Source organism: Ailuropoda melanoleuca, chromosome 2 (assembly GCF_002007445.2).
Source record: "Ailuropoda melanoleuca isolate Jingjing chromosome 2, ASM200744v2, whole genome shotgun sequence".
Taxonomy (NCBI): domain Eukaryota; kingdom Metazoa; phylum Chordata; class Mammalia; order Carnivora; family Ursidae; genus Ailuropoda; species Ailuropoda melanoleuca.
Window position 1 is genome coordinate 76,161,735 of NC_048219.1, and position 22,839 is coordinate 76,184,573.

General features: G+C 38.6%; 1 protein-coding gene across 7 annotated transcripts in view; it reads left to right on the plus strand.

The window, feature by feature from the left end:
- The window catches only part of GPSM2 (G protein signaling modulator 2), a 90,187-nt gene that overhangs the window by 59,185 nt on the left and 8,163 nt on the right, over window positions 1-22,839 (plus strand). For all 7 annotated transcript variants that reach the window (XM_034654010.1, XM_034654012.1, XM_034654013.1 and 4 more), the window contains 4 exons: window positions 3,593-3,663; window positions 12,737-12,913; window positions 15,255-15,414; window positions 16,807-17,024. In XM_034654010.1, coding sequence (XP_034509901.1) covers window positions 3,593-3,663; window positions 12,737-12,913; window positions 15,255-15,414; window positions 16,807-17,024 — 626 coding nt within the window. The remainder of the gene's footprint in view (window positions 1-3,592; window positions 3,664-12,736; window positions 12,914-15,254; window positions 15,415-16,806; window positions 17,025-22,839) is intronic.

Consider the following 22,839-nt stretch of genomic DNA (forward strand, 5'->3'; position numbering starts at 1 on the left):
TAGATAACTGGAAAAGTAGGAACACTTTATCTTTCTGAGAACAGTGTAATCTGGATAACCACACTAGACAAGAATAATATAAGAAAGATAAATTACAAGTCAGTCTTTACTCATAAATATAGATGCAGAAATTCTAAACCAAATATTCACAAACCAAATGAATTTAAGTAAGTAAACAGGAAATCAAATGGATTGAACATTAGAAAATCAACTGGTGTAATTCACCAATGAACATAGTAAAGGAGAAAATAGCCTAGATATCCAAATATATCAGTAACCCTATTAAATATAAATGTTTCATTTAAAGGACAGGAATATCAGACTGGAAAAAGAATAAAATCCAACTAAATGCAAGAGGAATATCTAAAATGTAAGGATATAGTAAGCCTGAAAGTAAAAAGGATAGAAAAAGATATACCACTGGTAAAACAAATCAAAAGAAATTTGGTATAGCTATATTAATATTTCTACTTTAAGGCACAGATCTTGTTAGAAATGAAGAAGGTCACTTTACAATGGTTAACAATTCAGTTCACCTAGAAGATAAAAGCCTTAAATTTGTGTGTTGCCTCGTAAGCATAATAATAATAATAGCAAAGCTTCGGTGTGTACATGAAGCCAGACGGACCAAGCTAAAAGGAGAAATGGGAAAATCCGGAATCATAATGGGAAGTTTTTTAGCACACTTCTCCCAGTAATTGCTCACATCAGAAAACTAAATATTGTAAAGGATGTCTGTTTTCTCCAAACTGATACACATTCAGTGCACTGCCAAGCAAATAATGACGGTTCTTTTATGTAATTTGATGAGATTGTTCATGAATGTATATGAAAGAAAAATGGTCTGAGAAATCAAAGCCAAAACATTCCTGATGAAAAACAAGAAATAAGTGCTTTCTCTACAGACAGTAATTACGACAGTGTGCTATTGGCATAGAGACAGACCAGTGGAATGGAATATAAAGACTATACTTCTATTCCTTGCATATATGGGAGCTAATATTCACATAAATATCTTGATGGACTACAGATTTAAATATGAAAGATGGATTAAAGCAATAATAATTATGATGGCTAACACTTGCTGAATGCCTACTATTTACCAGGCAGTGTACTGACCCCTTTATAGGTAATGATGCAGTTACCATCACACAGTGCTATGAGGTAGGTACTGTTCTTTACAGATGAAAACTGAGTCACAGAGTGGTAATTGCCCAAGGTCATACCACAACTGAGTGCCTGGTTTGGCTTTAGAGTCCTGCATCCCCAATCAGTATGCTATAAGGCCTCTGAAAATAAAGGAGTGTGTCTTCATGATATGAGAGAGGAGGGGCACCTGGGTGGCACAGTCGTTAAGCGTCTGCCTTCGGCTCAGGGTGTGATCCCAGCGTTCTGGGATTGAGCCCCACGTCAGGCTCCTCCGCTAGGAGCCTGCTTCTTCCTCTCCCACTCCCCCTGCTTCTGTTCTGTCTCTCACTGGCTGTCTCTGTCAAATAAATAAATAAAATTTTTAAAAAATGATATGAGAGAGGAAGGCCTTCTCAAGACAAAAATAAATCATTAAGGAAAAACTTGACACAGAAATTAAAAACTTCATTAAAAGAAATCATGAAGAGATAAAACACAAACTGAGAGGACATTGCCACACATATGATTAAAAAAAGATTTGTATCCTCAGTGTACAAGAATGCCTATAAATTAAAAATAAGACAGATAACCCAAATAAACAATGGGCAAAATGATGAACAGAAGAAACACAAATAGCCCATGAATAAATGAAAAGATAAATTTAACTCATTTAATCAGGGAAACCCACGGTGAGGTAATACTGGAAACCTATTAGGTGACCTGAGACTATCAGTATTGAAATGTGGGTAATGGAAACTCTTAGTGTTGACAGTGATAGAAATATGTCTAGTCTCAAGAACAATCTGGCAACAATCTGGGAAAGTTGAGGACGTGCTAAGCATATGACCAGCAGTTCCATGGTGCTGATACCCAAACTGGAAGAAACTCTTGCTCATGCCACTAAGCTATATTTCCAAGAATTTCTGTAGTAGTACTTGCTTATATGATAAAAAAAAAAAATTGGAAGCAACCTATAAATCTGTCCCCAGTAGAACAGATAAAGAATGTCCTAGTCCTAAAATGGCAATGAAAATTAAACTAAATTACACAGAGCATCTTGGCTGCATCTCACAAACGTAAAGTTGCTCGAAGGAATCAAGTGAGATGATATATGTAGTATGAGAGTATTTATTATATCATAAGCTATATTGCTTAGGGATCTATTCATATGTAATGAAAATATAAAAATTATAAGGAGGAGGCAAGTTATAGGGAGAGTCACACAGAGGAGGAGTTAATGTGTTGATAAGAGTTTATTTCTTAAGCTGGGTATCCGGTATCATATACTCTTATATTATGTCTTTAAAATATTTTTTAATCTTTAAAAGATTGATTGGATATGAAAATTCTCCATTTTAATGATTATTGAAGAGAAATTTGAGAACCTTTTTATTTAACTGTATCATCTAATGTGATCTTAAAATGGAAATGAGTAACTTAGAGAAGAGTAACAACAGGGGCACCTGCCTGGCTTGGTCGGTAGAGCATGTGACTCTCAATCTCAGGGTCATGAGTTCAAGCCCTAAGTTGGACATGGAACCTACTTTAAAAAAAAAAAAAAAAGTAACAGGATAGTATGAAGGATGTTATTTTGATTCTTAAAATTGAAGGCCTAAAACCTTTTCTTTAGGTTTTTACTTACTTAAAATGCCCTACAGTTTGTTTTTCTTCTATAATCACTTTAGTGTTTTTTTTTTAATTTGTACTTTTTCCCAACTTTACTGAGAAATGTTTGATATACAGGACTAAGTTCAAGGTGTACAAGCATGATGGCTTGATTTACATACATAGTGAAATCATCACAGCCAACATCCATCTTCTCATATAGATAGAAAAGAAAGAAAAAAGGAAAAAAATTTTCTTGTGATGAACACTCTTAAGATAAACCCTCTTAGTAACATTCTTAAGTATCATAGAGCAATATTAACTATAGTCATCATGTTGTACATTATATCCCTAGTACTTGTTTACCTTATAACCAGAAGTTTGTACCTTTTGACCACGTTCCCCTTCCCTAATCCCCCCTCTGCTTCTGGTAAACCACAAGTTTGATCTCTTTTTCCTAGTTCAGGTTTTCTTTTTTTTTTTTTTTTTAGATTCCACTATAAGTGAGATCATACAGGATTTGTCCTTCTCATTTTTTTTTAAGAGTCTATGTGGATAGTATAAAACCAGTTATTATAAAACGTCTTTTCTGAATTAAGGGGTAATGTTAGTAACCAAAGTTAGTTTCCAGCCAAAATGTAACTTCCTTACATCAAAGCATTTTAGAGGGAGTGGATATTCTATTTTTATGTAGTTGGTATGGAAAATTATTATTCTTAAAAGAATACATGTTTATACATGTTTCCTCCTTCCATATGGGCTTGTGTAACAGACTTGAAAATTGAATAACCTAGTGATGCTGAATTTGTAATCTTAAGGGCTCCCCAGTTTATTTGAATTAATATTCTTTTTTACAAAGATGCACGCCCCAAGTTTGGACGCCGACACAGTATGGAAAACATGGAACTTATGAAGTTAACACCAGAAAAGGTTGGCAGCTTTTATGTTTTAAATTTCTTGAACTGTTATAATCAAGTATTTAAATAACTTTTAACTTAAATGAATAGTTTAAATAAACCTTGTCTTGTATAGGTATCACTTTAAAATTTTCCTTTAGAAAGAATCAGAAGAAAGTACAGTCCAAAAAGAATGTGTAGAGTATGTTGCTGTCTTACTGGGTGTCTGGGTTAGGAGAGATATTTAGTTTATATATAGTTTGAACTGTTTGAATATTTTAACATGTATATGTATTTTTTTTAATTAAGAGAAGATCAGAAAAATTAAAAGTTTTTTGGGTTTTTTTTTTTCCAACTAAGTACTGGCAGCATTATTGGCAAGGTTAATGATATTGATGATCAAGCTCGTTTTTCTGGCTACATTTCTTAAAAGCATTTTAACAAGTAACTTTTTATGCAAGATCCTATCTGGGCTTTTGTTTTTGTTTTTGTTTTAAACAGAGAAGGGACTTTATAATTAGAAAGAGGGTTTTTTTCTTTATTTTTTATTGTTTGTTTTAATTCCAGTATAGTTAACATACAGTGTGGTGAGTTTCAGGTGTACACTATAGTGATTCAGTACTTCCATACATTACTCAGTGCTCCTCAAGCTAAGTGTACTCTTTAATCCTCATCACCTAGTTCGTCCATCCCCCCACCCCGAAAAAAGGCTTTTGAAGAAAAAAATCTAGGCTGCGTTCTTACACCTTCGTTTAACTTAATTTTACATTGTTCTTTTATGGTATATTTTATAAAATGTTTTTATAAAATAGGTTCATTATAACTTTAGAAAATTTTAACAAGGAAATTAAAATTATCAGTAATCCCACCTCCAAGTGGTAACTACAGTTATTAACATTTTGGTATTTATTCATCTTGCATTTTCATATGAATACTATCATACTTACAGATATTTTATAATGCACAGTTAATATATCATTTCCACGTCAATTGACATTTTTTGTGGGAATAGTTTTCATAGGATTAACATCTAGTTGATTTGAACTTATATCCAGTATTTTTTTTTATTCCAGTTAGAGTTGTTCAAAAACTCTGAAGAACTTCATGATTTCCCCAAATAATCTACCTCTTCAGTTCTAGAGCTGTGCAATCTGCAAATTATTCTTTTAAAAAAACTTTTAAGTCAATTTAGGTCTCTTTTTCTTACTCTTATAGGAATGTACTAATAAGTAGCAAAATTAATTTGCTATCCTGTGCCTAGCTCTGTAGTGGTACTAACTGTAGATTCCATTAAGAAGCTAACCAGATTCAACCCTGTAATTTTCCAAGAGCCAAATAATGACAAGTTTTATCTTTGAAATATGTTTGGAATTAGTTCATTTTTCTCTTCCTCATCATAAAGTCACATGGAGTTCATTATTTCATTAGTCTCCACAAAGTAAAGAAGCATATATAAAGAAAAAAGACGTCTGTGTTAGAGATGCTTCTCCGGAAAGAGTGAGATTGCAGGGAGCTCTTGAGGCCCTGGATGTCGGAAAATGCCTTTTTGCTACTCTCACATTTGATTGGTAGTTCTGCTTACTATGGAATTATTGGTTAGAAATAACTTTTCTTCATAATTTTGAGGACATTGTTTCAGTCTGTATTCTTCAGTGTTGTTGTTGAGAAGTCCAAGTATACAGGAAACATTAAAAATTTTTCACATTTCGAAATACTTGGGATTTAGGTGGGTTTTATGTTTTAACATGTGGGGCCATTTACTTTTTCTCAATTCAGTAGACCCTGAAGTCCACTCTAGCAATAGTTTCCTCTTATCTCTGTAAGAAAATGAAGGGGGGGGGTGCTTCATTTGATGTAGATAGCTGGCTTGGTTCACTCACTAGCTGCCGGTCTCACTCAGGTATGGTAGCCTCAGGGCAGGACTTGCTCTAATTTGTGCCTCATGATGTAACTGTGAAAAAATGTGTTTTATCAAATTATCAGTTATTACATAACATAGACCTTTGGACTTACTTGCAAACACTTAAGACTGAAATGTTAAAGCTACAAATGTCACATAGCTACTGTACATACTGTAGGTTTTCCTTTCTACTCAGTCAACATTTGTTATATGGAGTCTTATTTAGAGGTTAAGGATATTTATTTATTTTTTTTTAATTTTTATTTTATTATTATATTATGTTAGTCACCATACAGTACATCCCCGGATTCCGATGCAAAGTTCGATGCTTCATTAGTTGCGTATAACACCCAGTGCACCATGCAATACGTGCTCTCCTTACTACCCATCACCAGTCTAACCCATTCCCCCACCCCCTCCCCTCTGAAGTCTTCAGTTTGCTTCTCTAGTCCATAGTCTCTCATGTTTCATTCCCCCTTCTGATTACCCCCCCTTTCTTTATCCCTTTCTTCCCCTACCGATCCATCCTAGTTCTTATGTTCCAGAGATGAGAGAAACCATATAATTGTCTTTCTCTGCTTGACTTATTTCACTTAGCATTATCTCCTCCAGTGCCGTCCATGTTACAGCAAATGTTGAGAATTCGTTCTTTCTGATAGCTGAGTAATATTCCATTGTATATATGGACCACAGCTTCTTCATCCAGTCATCTGTTGAAGGGCATCTCGGCTCCTTCCACGATTTAGCTATTGTGGACAATGCAGCTATAAACATTGGGGTGCATATGGCCCTTCTCTTCACTACGTCTGTATCTTTGGGGTAAACACCCAGTAGTGCAATGGCTGGGTCATAGGGTAGTTCAATTTTTAACTTTTTAAGGGACCTCCACACTGTTTTCCAGAGTGGCTGTACCAACTTGCATTCCCACCAACAATGTAGGAGGGATCCCCTTTCTCCACATCCTCTCCAACAATTGTTGTTTCTTGCCTTGTCTATCTTTGCCATTCTAACTGGCGTAAGGTGGTATCTCAGTGTGGTTTTGATTTGAATTTCCCTGATGGCTAATGATTTTGAACATTTTTTCATGTGTCTGTTAGCCATTTGTATGTCTTCATTGGAAAAGTGTCTGTTCATATCTTCTGCCCATTTTATGATTTGTTTATTTGTTTCTCGTGTATTGAGTTTGAGAAGTTCTTTGTAGATCTTGGATACCAGTCCTTTATCTGTGGTGTCCTTTGCAAATATATTCTCCCATTCCGTGGGCTGTCTCTTAGTTTTTTTGACTGTTTCCTTGGCTGTGCAGAAGCTCTTTATCCTGATAAAGTCCCATAAGTTCATTTTATCTTTTATTTCTCTTGCCTTTGGAGATGTGTCGTGAAAAAGGTTGCTCTGGCCGATGTCATAGAAGTTGTTGCCTATGTTCTCCTCTAGAATTTTGATGGATTCCTGTCTCACATTGAGGTCTTTCATCCATTTGGAGTTTATTTTTGTGTATGGTGTGAGAGAGTGGTCAAGTTTCATTCTTTTGCATGTAGCTGTCCAATTTTCCCAGCACCATTTATTGAAGAGACTGTCTTTTTTCCACCGGATGTTTTTTCCTGCTTTATCAAAGATTAGTTGCCCAAAGAGCCGAGGGTCCATTTCTGGGTTCTCTATTCTGTTCCATTGGTCGATGTGTCTGTTTTTGTGCCAGTACCATGCTGTCTTTGTGATCACAGCTTTGTAGTACAGCTCGAAATCCGGCATTGTGATGCCCCCAGCTTTGTTTTTCCTTTTCAACAGTTCCTTGGAGATTCGGGGCCTTTTCTGGTTCCATACAAATTTAAGGACTATTTGTTCCAGTTCTTTGAAAAATGTCCTCGGTATTTTGATCGGGATAGCATTGAAAGTGTAGATTGCTCTGGGTAGTATGGACATTTTAACTATGTTAATTCTTCCAATCCATGAGCATGGAATATTTTTCCATCTTTTTATGTCTTCCTCAATATCTTTCAAAAGTGATCTATAGTTTCTAGGATATAGGTCCTTTACGTCTCTGGTTAAGTTAATTCCAAGGTAACGTATGGTTTTTGGTGTTATTGTAAATGGGATGGATTCCCTAATTTCTCTTTCTTCAGTCTCGTTATTCGTGTATAGAAATGCAACTGATTTCTGGGCATTGATTTTGTATCCTGCCACCTTACTGAATTGTTCTATAACTTCTAATAGTTTGGGAGTGGATTCCTTTGGGTTTTCCATATAGAGTATCATGTCATCTGCAAAGAGAGACAGTTTGACTTCTTCTTTGCCGATTTGGATACCTTTGATCCCTTTTTGTCTTCTGATTGCTGTTGCAAGGACTTCTAGTACTATGTTGAATAATAGTGGCGAGAGTGGGCATCCTTGTCGTGTTCCTGATCTTAAGGGAAAGGCTTCCAGCTTTTCCCCATTGAGAATAATGCTTGCAGTAGGCTTTTCATAGATGGCTTTTATGAGATTGAGAAATGTACCCTCTATTCCTACACTCTGAAGGGTTTTAATCAGGAAAGGATGCTGTATTTTGTCAAATGCTTTTTCTGCATCAATTGAGAGGATCATATGGTTCTTGAGTCTTTTCTTGTTGATATGATGTATCACATTGATTGATTTGCGAGTGTTGAACCATGCTTGCATCCCAGGTATGAATCCCACTTGGTCATGATGGATAATCCTTTTAATGTACTGTTGGATTCTATTAGCAAGGATCTTGTTGAGGATTTTGGCATCCATATTCATTAGAGAAATCGGTCTGTAATTCTCCTTTTTGAGGGGGTCTTTGCCTGGTTTGGGGATCAAGGTAATATTAGCCTCATAGAATGAGTTTGGTAGCTTTCCTTCTGTTTCTATTTTTTGAAATAGCTTTAGGAGAATAGGTATTATTTCTTCTTTGAATGTTTGGTAGAATTCCCCAGGAAAACCGTCTGGGCCTGGAGTTTTATTATTTGGAAGGTTGTTTATCACTGACTCAATTTCTTCATAGTTAATTGGCCTATTTAAGAAATCTATTTCTTCCTGTTTCAGTCTTGGTAGTTTATAGGTTTCCAGGAAGGCCTCCATCTCTTCCAGATTGTTTAGTTTTTTGGCATATAGCTGTTGATAAAAGTTTCTAATAATCCTTGCAATTTCAATGGTGCTGGTCGTGACCTCTCCCTTTTCAGTCATAATTTTAATAATCTCAGTCCTTTCTCTTTGTTTTTGGACAAGTTTTGCCAGTGGTCTATCAATTTTATGGATTCTCTCAAAGAACCAGCTTCTAGTCCTGTTGATCTGCTCTACTGTGGTTCTGGTCTCTAATTCATTGATTTCTGCTCTAATCTTGGTCAACTCCTTCCTTGTCAGTGGGTTAGGCCTGTCCCTCTGTTGCTGTTCCAGTTTCTTGAGGTGAGAATATAGAAACTGCATTTTAGATTTTTCTATTCTTTTGAGTGAGGCTTGGATGGCTATGTATTTCCCCCTTAGGACTGCCTTTGCAGTATCCCATAGGTTTTGGACCGTTGTGTATTCATTCTCGTTGGTCTCCATAAATTGTTTAATTTGTTTTTTGATTTCCTGGTTTATCGAGTCATTCTTGAGCAGGATGGTTCTTAGCCTCCAAGTGTTTGAGTTTCTTCCAGGTTTTTCCTTGTGGTTGAGTTCCAATTTCAGAGCGTTGTGGTCTGAGAATATGCAGGGGATAATTTCAATCTTTTGGTATTGGCTGAGACCTGTTTTGTGTCCCAGAGCATGATCTATTCTTGAGAATGTTCCATGGGCATTTGAATAGAATGAGTATTCTTTGGTTCTGGGGTGTAGTGTTCTATATATATCTATGAGGTCCAACTCGTCGAGTATGGCATTCAAAGCCTTTGATTCTTTGCTTAGTTTTTGCCAGGGTGTTCTGTCTATTTCTGATAGTGGGGTGTTGAGGTCCCCTACTATTACTGTGTTCTTATCTATATGTCTCTTTATTTTGGTTAAGAGTTGGCTTGTGTATCTTGCTGCTCCCCTGTTGGGGGCATATATATTAATAATTGTCATATCCACTTGTTGAATACTTCCTTTAAGAATAATATAGTGCCCTTCTGTATCTCTCTCTATGGCCTCTAGTTTAAAATCCAGTCTATCTGATATGAGAATTGCTACTCCAGCTTTCTTTTGAGGTCCATTTGCGTGGAAGATGGTACTCCATCCCCTTACTCTAAGTCTGAATGCATCTTTGGGTTCAAAATGAGTCTCTTGTAGACAGCAAATGGATGGGTCATGTCTTTTTATCCAATCTGCAACCCTGTGGCGTTTTATGGGAGAGTTTAAGCCATTTAGATTGATAGAGATTATTGACAGATATGATTTTAATGATGCCATTTCTCTTTAAAGTCTTTGTATCGGTTGTGACTTGCTGCTCTGTATCACTCTTGGGGCCTTTTTACCTTTATAGAGCCCCCCTTAATATCTCCTGTAGGGCTGGTTTCGTGGTTACGAAATTGGTTAATGATTGGCGATTTTGGAACGTCTTTATTTCTCCATCAATTCTGAATGACAGCTTTGCTGGATAAAGGATCCTTGGCTGCATGTTTTTCTCTGAAAGAGCTTTAAAAATGCCCCCCCAAGCCTTTCTCTCATTCCAGGTCTCTGTAGACAGGTCTGACGTAATCCTGATACCTTTGCCTTGGTACGTGAGAAATTTCTTTGCCCTGGCCGCTTTCAATACTGTATCCTTGGATCTAATATTTGCGAATTGCACTATGACATGCCGTGGCGTAGGTTTGTCCTGGTTGAGCTTGGATGGGGTCCTCTCTGCCTCTTGGACACGAATGCTTGTTTCCCTTGCTAGATTAGGGAAGTTTTCAGCTACAATTTGTTCAAATATCTCTTCTAGACCTCTGTTTTTCTCCACCCCTTCAGGGATGCCGATGATTCTGACATTGGATCGTTTCATAGAGTCAGTAATCTCCCGTAATCTACATTCGTGGGCGTGGATTTTTTTAAGACCAGCTTCTATTTTCGTTTTTTCTTCTACTAACCCATCCTCCAATTCGCTAACGCGTTCCTCTGCCTCGGTGACCCTGGCCGTCAGAGCCTCTAGTTTTGACTGTATTTGGCCCACTGAATTTTTAATTTCTGTCAGATTCGCTCTCATTTCTGCCCTTAGGGATTCTATATTCTCAGCAACGCTTTCTCTGATGCTTTTTTCAAGTTTACTCATCATCTTGACCATTGTTGCTCTGAATTCCATTTCTGATAATTGGGATACATCCATATGTATTAATTCTGTGGCCGAGGCCAATTCTGTGGCAGAGGCCACAGACTCATTATCTTTTCTTTGCTGGGGGGGACTTCTCCTTCTCGTCATTCTGATGAAGAGAGATTGCAGGGTTGTCCAGAGCCCAAGTGTTGACTGGGACCCAGGCCGTGCGCCCTTGTTTTATAGAGATCTTAGGGATGTGGGCTTCTTCCTTAAAGAGTTTATTTATTTATTTGAGAGAGAGAGAGACAGTCAGCAAGAAAGGGAACCCAAGCAGAGGAGTGGGAGAGGAAGAAGCAGGTTCCCGGTGGAGAAGCCCGATGAAGGACTCCTTACGGAGCGTTGTGATCACACCCTAATCCGAAGACAGGTGCTTGGTGACTGCGCCACTCAGGCGCTCCGGGTTGTGGGCTTCTTGATTTTTCAGCCTGCCTTCTGGGGGAGGGGCCTGCCTGCAGGTACTCAGAAAACCCTGTTTGGGTAGAGTCTCTGTGTCCCTTGCGAGGGGGGATGGGGATGGGCACCCTTTGAGCCGGTATTTCCGGGCTTTTGTTCTCTGGCGGCTTTCCCTGGCGGTTTGCTATGCCTCTTATGAGAGTCAGAGCAGCAGCAAAATTCAGCCTCTGTCTCAGAACAGAGGGATCGCGGATCGTTCTCCACTGATGTTCTGGCCACTTTAACTCTGTTTCTGTTGGTGCTGCTCAACCCTGCAGCATCCCGGGCTGTGCGCCCCACACCCGGCGTCCCAGCCCTCACTTCCAGGGCCGGCACGTCTCTGTCCTTTGTGTTTCCAACCCCGCCCGCCGCCAGCCGCCCCGCGCGGGCTCCCGGAGCTCCCCGTCTCAGTCTGGTGTCTCACGGGTGCTGACCGCGAGTCCGCCTGCTCCCCCGTGCAGGTGGCCCTCCAGCCGCCAGCCGCCCCGCGGACGCTCCCGGAGCTCCCGGTCTCAGCCTCGATCCAGTGAGCACACCGGAGCTCCGGAGCTCCGTGAGATGCTTGGTGGTGCACGCTCCCGGCTCACGGACTCAGTCTGCTGTTTCCAGGGTGCGGGTCCGCGGTCCGCCCGCTCCCCGGTGCAGGTGGCCCGCCAGCCACCCCGTGCGCGCTCCCAGAGCTCCCGTTCTCAGTCTGCTGTCTGAAGCATGCGGGTCCGTGGTCCGTCCGCTCCCCCGTGCAGGTGGCTATTGCTTCCCAGCGCCCTGACACGGCAGCTCCCTCCCCCTTCTGTTTATCTTCCGATATCTGTTNAGCTTCCGATATCTGTGCGCGGTTTCACGGCTCCCCGCTTCGTACCTCGATACTCAGCGCTGGAGATGTTCATTTGTAGAGATCCAGATGTATCTTCCTGCGTCTCAGGCTGATTCCATGGATGTTCGCTGGTCTGGTACCTATCCAGCTCAACTCAGGGGACCGGCTGAAAAAGGGGTCCCCTACTCCTCCACCATCTTAACTCCAAGAATCGAGGTTAAGGATATTTAAACCAGGTCTAGGCCTATATAAATTGCTGATTAGATGTTTTGCCTATTGAGAATTCAGTAGTTAGTGAAAACAAAAAAATCACCAAAAATTACTGCTATATAAATTTTAGATGTTAATTTCTACAGTTAAAAATTCTACATATGTCCAAAATTTCCAGTTGTAACAGATTAATTAACTCATATCCAGAATAAAACTTGCTCTTTCCCGGAGCATTCGAATTTTATTTTTGTGGGATTTTGGCAAACTCTGTTTTCTTACTCTTAAGTTCTTAAAAGCCACCATTTTAATGTTTTGGTAATGAGAAATCCACAGTATACATTTGGTACAAGCTGTTGGAAATAGTGAGATACACTGGTAAAAAGGAATTTATTAAAAGATCTAGCTGCCCCCCCCCCCACTAAATGAGTGGTGACGGCAGGTTAATATTATAGAAAACCAGAGACAGCTTTTCTTCATGTCCTGCTTTCCATTTGTTTATAATTCTGCAGGTGCAGAACTGGAACAGTGAAATTCTTGCTAAACAAAAGCCTCTTATTGCCAAACCTTCTGCGAAGCTGCTCTTTGTCAACAGATGGAAGGGGAAAAAATGCAAAACTAATTCCTCCACTAAAGTTCTCCAAGATGCCAGTAATTCCATTGATCACCGAATTCCAAATTCTCAGAGAGTACGTATAAAATAAGATTTTGAGTGCTATGCTTTGAGTATCTACATTTTAGTATTCTTGTATTGAAACTGAATATTTGGACATTTATGTTAGACATTTAATACAAAATGCAGTTTTTATTCAAAGAAGTCTTCCATATTTCCCTATCTTTCCTGTCTTCTTCAAAGCTTTTAGAAACTGTAATTTCTCATTCATGGATATGTTGCTTCACTGGTTTGGACAGTAATTGTCCCTATTTACTACCTACCCCCCCCCCCAATTACTACCTTTTATTTTACTGCAGTGTCTCCCAGTAAAACTGTCCTCCTTTCATCTTAGAAGTTAGAACAAATTAAATTTAGATGTTCAAGGATTTTAAAATACTAATTTAAAATAGTATCTGCTAGCATGAACTTCTATTTATTTATACTGAAATTATAATAGAGTTAAAAACTATTTTCATGAAAAATGACCACAGGAATCAGGTTATTAAATATAACTTAAAATATTTAGAAATAAAATATCAGGAGTATCTCTAATGTAGCTAAGCTATACTCTGTTAAAAGAATCAAAATAAATTACAAAGATGATTCTTCAAATTATCAAGTCCATTTTTCAATGAGAGCTTTTGGAAAAATTGTGTTAGTCTTTATTTTTTTTTGATGGAATTCTCTTTTGGTTTCTCTTATCAGCGTTCCATCTATGACAGTACCTGGTAGTGTCCTTTGTCTTTTATCAGTAGTTTTTTTATCTATGACTAATGAAAGGGGTATATAAAAAATGGCTCAGGAATATTTTTATAGATCTAGAGCAGATCTCAAAGGCATACCTTTGTTCAAGGTTTGAGATCTTAACTAAGCCCACTTAGCCCAACTGAGAATGTCTATACTTTTAGAGCCTCCCATGTTCAGAATTTTGATTTTTTTTTTGCCCCTAGGAGCCTTGTGAATGATTAGTGTATCTGCCTATAGTTTATGTACATACTTAATCCCAGTCCTCAAACTGAACAGGTTAAAAACTGTACTCTCTCAACCCTCCTGTTTTCCTTACGTATGCCATGTTCTCCATCCCCCGATTTGGGAACCCAGGTGTCATTCTGGACTCCCTCTCCTTCACTAACCACATCCCTCAGCTCTGCCCCAGCCCCTCCTTCTGAAAATAAACCTCTGCTACTATGTCTTAGTTCTCAGTCCACTACTGCATCTCTCACCCAGATGTCTGGAATAGGCACCTGATCACTTTCCCTGCATTAACCTCAGCAACCATTCAGAGGGGCCAGTTCTGTTTCTGTACAAAACTGCTTAAAATTACTACCAGTGCTCTTCTTATTTCATGTAGGATAACTTGTTAGTATGTCATACAGAGGCCCTTGTTTTGGTGGCTTCTTCCTACCTCTTCACCTCCCCTACTCCTTATAGTTCATTATTCCCTGATTACTACAGACCTTTGGAATTGCATATTAATCAATCAGTATCAGTATGAAACATATCTACCCTGCAAATGCTAATTCATTCTTCAGGAGCCAACTCAAATATCACAGTTTCCCATGTCCCTTAAAAATTAGTTCTGCCCTTCTCCTGAGGCCTATAACACTTCATATGAATGTATCTCTACTGTAATATTTACATCATTAAGAAAAACAAAATACTTTTTATTAAATAGTGCAATTGTCATTTTAAGCTTTGAAGCCTTCCAAGTAAAGTATGACCAGTTCCCCTCTGCCTCAAATATTCATCTAGTTGAAGTTTATGTATTTTTTTCAAGATCTCCAAATCTTTAATAAAGGACCTTGGAAATCACTATACTTAGTTTTCAGTTCTTAGTTTAACTTTAAATTCTCTTGTAGAATCTTAGAACTGAACTTTGAGCCTGGGATCACTAGTATTTACATAATTCATTCAGTATCTAAAGCAGTTCCCCAGAGTCTGAGGTACATTTTTAAGTTTTTTTTATTTGAGAGAGAGAGAGCATGAGCAGGGGAGGAACAGAGGGGAGAAGCAGACTCCTCGCTGAGCAGGAAGCCCGATGAGGGACGCAATCCCAGGACCCTGGGATCATGACCTGAGCCAAAGGCAGACGCTTAGACTGAGCCACCCGTGTGCCCTGAGGTACATTTCTTTAGCCTTGGAAATACAAGGATTCAAAACTAAAATACATAACTAGAATAAACACCTTAGAAATGCTGTTAGTTGGATTGAAATAACTTTATTACCAAGGTTGCGATCTTGAATTTTTTATAATGAAAATGTCAATTTTTATTTTTAATCTTCATCCTTTACCTTTTGCATATGTATCATGATATTGTTCCATTGATGATTTGATGATAATGCTGGAATATTTAGATTTTCTCTCAATATTTCAGAAAGTCAGTACAGGTACTATTGGAGATGAAGGGTTCTTTGACCTGGTAAGCCGATTTCAGAGCAATCGGATGGATGATCAGAGGTGCTGCTTACAAGAACAGAGCTGTGGGCCAGCTTCAACTGCAGCTTCTTCCACTCCCCCTAGAGTGATGCTAAAAAGTGAGTTATCTGTGCTTCTCCCCCAATTTTAATAGTTCCTTGTGATATTCTTGTGATTTCTTTCTGAGAGTTTAGTTCTCATCAGAGCAAGTACAGTAAATGAGCCTGAACCCAGGTATATCGGAAATGCTGGTATTTCTTCAGTTCAAAACAAAGTTTTGTTTCAATTCCCCTAGGTTTATCTGTATTTTAGTCCACTGCACTTTCTACTAACTATAGCATACAATGTCCCTAGATTCTTTGGGACTGGGAGAAAAATCTAAAAGTAAAAATAGGGGAAAAAATTTCAGTTATACATACCTTATAATTCTATGTAAAACACAAATTCTTCCTATCTGGATTTAAAAAAGCCAAGGAAGAGGAACCTACCACTAAGGCTGTAGGTCTGCCTGAGCCTTAGAAAGGTCTAAAGTGGATTACTTAACATTTTCTACTTTGGCTACCAAAAGACTTCCTCTGCCATACACTAGGACTTACCAGCAACACTTAACTTTTAGTTAGCTAAATGGTTCCTATCCAGGGCATAGAATAAAAACACGGTCTCATTCATCCTCACGTGAGAAATTATCTAAGAAAGACAATTTATTACCTTCCGAAATCTAGCCCCAAATCTTGTACATTTTTTTTTTTAAAGATTTCATTTATTTGACAGAGAGACAGCCAATGAGAGAGGGAACACAAGCAGGGGGAGTGGGAGAGGAAGAAGCAGGCTCCCAGCGGAGGAGACTGACGTGGGGCTCGATCCCAGAACGTCAGGATCACGCCCTGAGCCGAAGGCAGACGTTTAACGACTAAGCCACCCAGGCGCCCCACATTTTTTTTTTTAAAGTAGGCTCCAGGAATGCCCAGGTGGCTCAGTTGTTAAGCATCTACCTTCTGCTCAGGTAATGATCCCAGGGTTCTGGGATCGAGTCCTGCATCGGGCTCCCTGCTCAGCAGGAAGCCTGCTTCTCCCTCTCCCATTCCCCCTGCTTGTGTTACCTCTCTGTCAAAAAATTTAAAAATCTTTAAAAAATTAATAATGTAGGCTCCACATCCAGCATGGAGCCCAACACAGGACTCAAACTCATGACTGTGAGATCAAGACCCAGACAGTTAACCAGCTGAGCCAGCACCCCTTGTAAAGTTGCATTTTGAGTGGGCGTTAGATAAAAGGAAATACAGTCAAATCTGAATAACATCAACCTGGATCATCTGAAGTACTCTGGGATTTATTCTTCCCTCTTTGTCCATCTTGTCAGGCCCCAGCCTATCAGTGACTCTAAGTGACAGAGCTAAAGCAGGGGGACAGAGTGGATGTTGGGACTGAACAAGGCAGAAAGGAGCTATATGTATATTAAAAATATGCTTAAATATTTTTGTAATGTTATGGATTTTTTTTCCTATTCATAGCACCATCTGTTTCCATGGTATCCCCCAACACGGATGAGTTTTTAGACCTTCTTGCCAGCTCACAGAGCCGCCGTCTCGATGACCAAAGGGCCAGTTTCAGTAATTTGCCAGGGCTTCGTCTGACACAAAACAACAATAAGTCTGTACTTGGCCACCTGATGACTAATGACAACAAAGAGCCTGAGGAAGACTTCTTTGACATCCTTGTAAAATGTCAGGTACGTGTGCGTATTTGTGTCAGTCTGCGTATGGCTCAGATGCGGCATAGACCTTGGTCAGTATTATAGTTCTAATTTGGGAAAGGCTCATTTTGTATTAGGGACACACTTATTATTCAGGGGTCCATCAGACACTATAGATCCCTGTGATGGCTTTTTACTTTGTATTATTTTGGGTGGTGAGGTGAGGTAAGGTGAAATGTTGCTAATGAGTTTCTGAGCTGTGGTGGAGAGGAGACTGTGAAGAGAGTAAAAGGAGACCTAGAAAAGAGCCCCTCTTAAAAAAAGGCTCTCTTTTCTAAATGTCAGGAGAAAGCATTGGGAACAGTCAGTGATTAATAGGGGTAGAGTCTAGCTGGGGCCCTCTCTAGAGAGCTTTAGGAATAATGTACATATTGAGATAGCTTTCATTTTTTAGTTATTTTAATAATTATTTGCCAACATGGTTAAGGAGTGTCTCAAATGGCTTGAACAGGACCACAAGAAAAATTTTTACTGAAGAGACATTTCCTCTGCCGGACCCTAGTTCTATGTTTTCTCATTCATGAAAAGATGAGATGACACATATACTACTTACCTCTCATTCAACAAAATTATTGGGCACCTATTATGTTCTCTGCATTATTTTAGACATTTGAGACCTACTTGGCTTCTAAAGGAGCCTACATTTTAGTGTGAGAGACAGTAAGTATGTATGTGTATATAGATATTATATGTCAGGTACTGATAACGTGCTATAAAGAAAAGTAAAGCAAGATAACGAGAGTGGGGTATCTAGGGCTGATGGTGGTTAGGAAAGATGTTTCAGGATTGGCATATGAACAGAGATCCGAATGAGGTGAAATAGCCATGTGAATATTTAGTGAAAATGTTCCATGCAGAGACAACAAGTCTCTTCTTGGATATAAAAGCTTAGCAGGTTCAGGGAATGGCAAGGTGGCCAGTATGACTGGCATGGAGTGAATAAAGGATAAGGGAGAGTGGTAGGAGATGCGGATGGAGAAATAACCAGCCTATATCTTGCAGGCCATAATGAGGTCTTATATTCCAAATGCAATAGGAAGACATTGGACAGTCTGAAAGATTATCCTGGCTCCTGCTGAAAGCATGTGGAATTGCAAAAGGTGTCAGTAGAAAAACTAATACGGAAAATTCAGACACAAGATAATTGGTGACTTTGACTAGCATAGTAGTGGATGGTAGTGATGATAGGCAGTAAGACTAAGGATATAATTTGAAGTTATGGTTGACTAGAAAGACCTGTAAATAAATTGGATGGAGGGTATAAGAAAGAATCAAGGAAGGCTCCTATCTTTTTGGCTTTGCACTGAGTGAATGGTACAGTTTACTGAAATGGAGAAGTCGAGAAATGGGTTTGGGAAGAAAAAGCAGTTCTACCTTAGATACATACATAACTCAAATTTAAGTAGATACTCAAGTGGAGATGTTGAATAGGCAACTGGATATAAAAATCTGGAGCCCCAGAGAAAAGAGATTTTGGGAGTCATCAGCAGCATACAGCTGGGTATTAAAGCCTTGGGAAGATAGTATCTGAAGAAAACAGGAAAACTAAGCCCTGGGCATTCTAAAATCTCACTGAATAGAGGACAAAAAGCTAGAAAAGCAGCAGTCAGCCCAGAGAGTGGTGGCAGCAAATTGAAGAAAGCATTTTCAGAACACTGCTAAGCAGCCAAGTAAGATGATGGTTGATCTTCTAGATTTGGCAACATGGAGATTATTAGGCATTTTGAAAGATACTGTTTTAGTGACATGATGGGGACAAAGGATTGAGGGGGTTGAGAAAATGGAAAGTGTAAAAGGGGAGATAGAAGTGGGTTTTTTTCTTATTTGGGGAGTTAATACTGCATGTATGCTGACAGAAATGATCCAGTAGAGGGAGGAAGCAGTGATGCAGCACAGTATGGGGTAACCGAAGTTTTCGTGTGGGTGAGAAGGAAGGCAGAGTGTACGTCTGCAGATTTGGAGGGAGGTGTAGGTAGGAATTCTCTCGAGCGGCTTTTCTTAGCAAAATAAGAAGGAGGGCCATTAGTGGAGATTGTGGAACATAGTTCCTTTGAGAAACTGAAAGCATATTGAACTACCCTGAGGACTCATTTGAAATAAGTCACTGAAATAGGTCAGTACAGTGGTGTATTTTCTCAAAGCATAACCAGCTACTTAAGGATACAGAGATTTAATCAAGGTCAGTATTTTGACAGAAAGGACAGAGGGGGAGAGATGCACATACCAGGTAATTATTTTAATAAGGGACTTTGGAATCTAGGCTGCATCTAAAAAGGGAAGTAAGGAAATGAAAGGTATGGAAGTGAAAAGTAACAGTGATCCCAGTGGCTTTAAGAAAAACTGAAGACATGTCCCTAATAACAGACCATCAACATATATGAAGCAAAAATTGAAAGAACTGAAGGGAGAAATGAACATTTCTACAAAAATAGTTGAAGGTTTCAACCCCCCCCCCAATAATACGTAGGACAATCAGGCAGATGATAAACTTGAACAATGCAATAGGCCAGCTAGTTCTCACAGAACATACATTCTTCTCAAGTGCACATGGGATATTCTCTAGGATAGACCATCGGTTAGGCCACAAAATAAGTCTTAACAATGTTTAAAGACAGATATCACACACAGAAGGTATTCTGTATGAGAAGATACCCTGACCACAACAGGATGAAGTTAGAAGCAATAACAGAATGAAAAATGGAGAATTCACAAATTTGTGGACATTAACCAGTAGGTAAAGAGGAAATTACAAGGGAAATTAGAGACTGATGAAAATGAAAACACAATATTCTAAAATTTTGGGATGCAGTGAAAGCAGTACTCAGGAAAATTTTATAGCTGTAAGAAGGAAGATCTCACATTAACAACCTAACTTCACAGCTTAAGGGGCTAGAAAAAGAACTAAACCTAAAACCAGCAGAAGGAAGGAGATGGAGAACAGGAAAAGTAGAAAAAAAAATCAAGTCTTTTAAAGGTGGTTATTTGAAAAGTTTAACAGAACTGACAAACATTTAATACAACTGGTAAACATTTAACTAGAGTAAGGAAAAGAGAAGCCTCAAATTACTAAAATAGAAACAAAAATGGGGACATTACTCATATTCTACAGAAATAAAAATAATTTTAGGAGAATACTGTGAGTGATTATATGCCAACAAGTTGGATAACCTATATGAAATGGATAAATAACTAGAAACACAAAATCATCCAACACTGAATCATGAATAGAAAATAGACCCATAATCCATAAGGAGATTATATCAGTAATCAAAACCTCCTGACAAAGAAAAGCCCTGGACCTGATGGGCTTCACTGGTGAATTCTACCAAACATTTAAAGAAGAACTAACACCAGTCCTCATACTCTTGCAAAAAACTGAAGAGAAGGGACTACTTCCTATTCCTAAGTCATTCTATGAGGCCAATATTGTCCTGATACCAAAGCCAGACAAGACACCACAAAAAACTTATGAGGCCAATATCCATTTTTAATATAGATGCAAAGATCATCAATAAAATACGAGCTAACAGAATCCAGTAAACAGATTATACACCATGCCCAGGAGGAATTTATTCCTGGAATGCAGGGATGGTTCAACATAGGGGCATCAATCAGTGCAATACATACACCACATTAATAGAATGAAAGTGGAAAAAAAAAAGAAAACACTCGATCATCTAAATGGATGTAAGAAAAGTATTTGACAAAATTCAACATTTTCATCTTAAAAACACTCTACAAACTAGGAATAGTAAGAAACTACCACAACATAATAAAAGTCATTTATGACGGGTGCCTGGGTGACTGAATTGGTTGCATACCTGACTCCTGATTTCAGATCAGGTCTCAGGATTGTGGGATTGAGCCCCGTGTGGGGCTTGGCGTAGAGTGTCCTTGTCCTTCACCCTGTGTGCATGCACATGTGCACTCAAATTGAGAATACAAAAAAAAAAGTCATTTATGAAATATCCACAGCTACCATCATACTCAACAGTAAAAGACAAAAGGTATTCTCTAAGATCAATACAAGGAGCCCACTTTCACCACCTCTATTCAACATAATACTGGAACTTCTAGCAGAGGAATTAGGCAAGGAAAAAAAAATCCAGATTGGAAAGGAAAAAAAATTCTGTTCAGAAATGACAATCTTAGATATAGAAAGCCCTAAAGATTTCACCAAAACCCACAAAAAACCCTGTCAGAACTAAGAAATTCAGCAAAATAACAAGATACAAAATTAATATCCAAATATCAGTTGTTTCCATACACTAACAATGATGAACACACTAAAAAGGAAATTAACGGTTCTTCTTAAAATAGCATCAAAAAGAATAAGATACCCAAGAATGAACTTAACCAGGGAGGTTAGAGACTTGAACAATGAAAATTATATTTCTGAAAGACATGAAAACCTCAGATAAAATGGAAAAAAATCTCACGTTCATGGATTAGAAGACTTAATATTGTTAAAATGCCAGTACCACCCAGAGTGAATCCACAGATTCAGTGCATTCCTTATCAAAATGTAAATAAGGTTTTTTACAGGAACAGAAAATTCCATCCTGAGATTTCCACAGCAACCCAAATAACTGAAACAATCTTGCGCAAGCAGAACAAAGTTGGAGGCCTCACATTTCCTGATTTCAAATTTTACTACAAAGCTACAATAATCAAACAGTTATGGTACTGGCATAATGACAGACATATACACCAATAGGAAAGAGAGCCCAGAAATAAATCCTTGAATATGTGGTCGAATGATTTTCAGCAAGTATGCCACGACTATTAAATGGGGAAATCAACTCATCAGCAAATGATTCTGGGAAAACCATCCACATGCAAAAGAATGAAGCTGCACCCTTACCTAGCGCCATATGTAAAAACTGATTCAGAATGGATCAAAGACCTAAATGTAAGAGCTAAGACTATAAAATTTGTAGAAAACATGAGAAAGCTTCAGGATTTTGGATTTGGCAGTGATTTCTTAGTTATGACACCAAAGGCACAGGCAACAAAAGAAGAAATAGACAAATTGGATGTCATGACAATTTAAAACTTTTTTTTTTTAAGATTTTTTTTTTTTTTTTTTTTTTTTATTCAACAGAGATAGAGACAGCCAGCGAGAGAGGGAACACAAGCAGGGGGAGTGGGAGAGGAAGAAGAAGGCTCATAGCAGAGGAGCCTGATGTTGGGCTCGATCCCATAATGATGGGATCACGCCCTGAGCCGAAGGCAGACGCTTAACGGCTGTGCCACTCAGGCGCCCCGACAATTTAAAACTTTTGCACATCAAACACTTTTACAAAAGTAAAAAGGCAACTTGCAGAAAATATCTGCACATCATGTAACCGATAAAGGATTAATTCAGAATACAGAAAACTCTAAACCTTAATTACAAAAAAAAACCTATTTCAGAAATGGGCGGGGGACCTGGGTGGCTAAGTCGGTTAAGTAACCAACTTTTGATCTCAGCTCAGGTCGTGATCTCAGGGTCATGATATTGAGCCCCGTGGTGGGCTCTGCACTAGGTGTGGAGCCTGCTTAATATTCTCTCTGCCTCTCCCCCACCCCGCCCAAAGAATCCAAACAGATATTTCTCCAAAGAAAATACACAAATGGCCAATAATCACAGGAAGGGATGCTCAGCATAACAAATCATTAGAGAAATGCAAATCAAAACCACAATGCAATACCATCTCACACCCATTAGGAAGCTACCATTAAAAAACAAAAAACCCCACCAGAAAACAACGAGCATTGGTGAGGATGTGGATAAACTGGAACTGTCAGT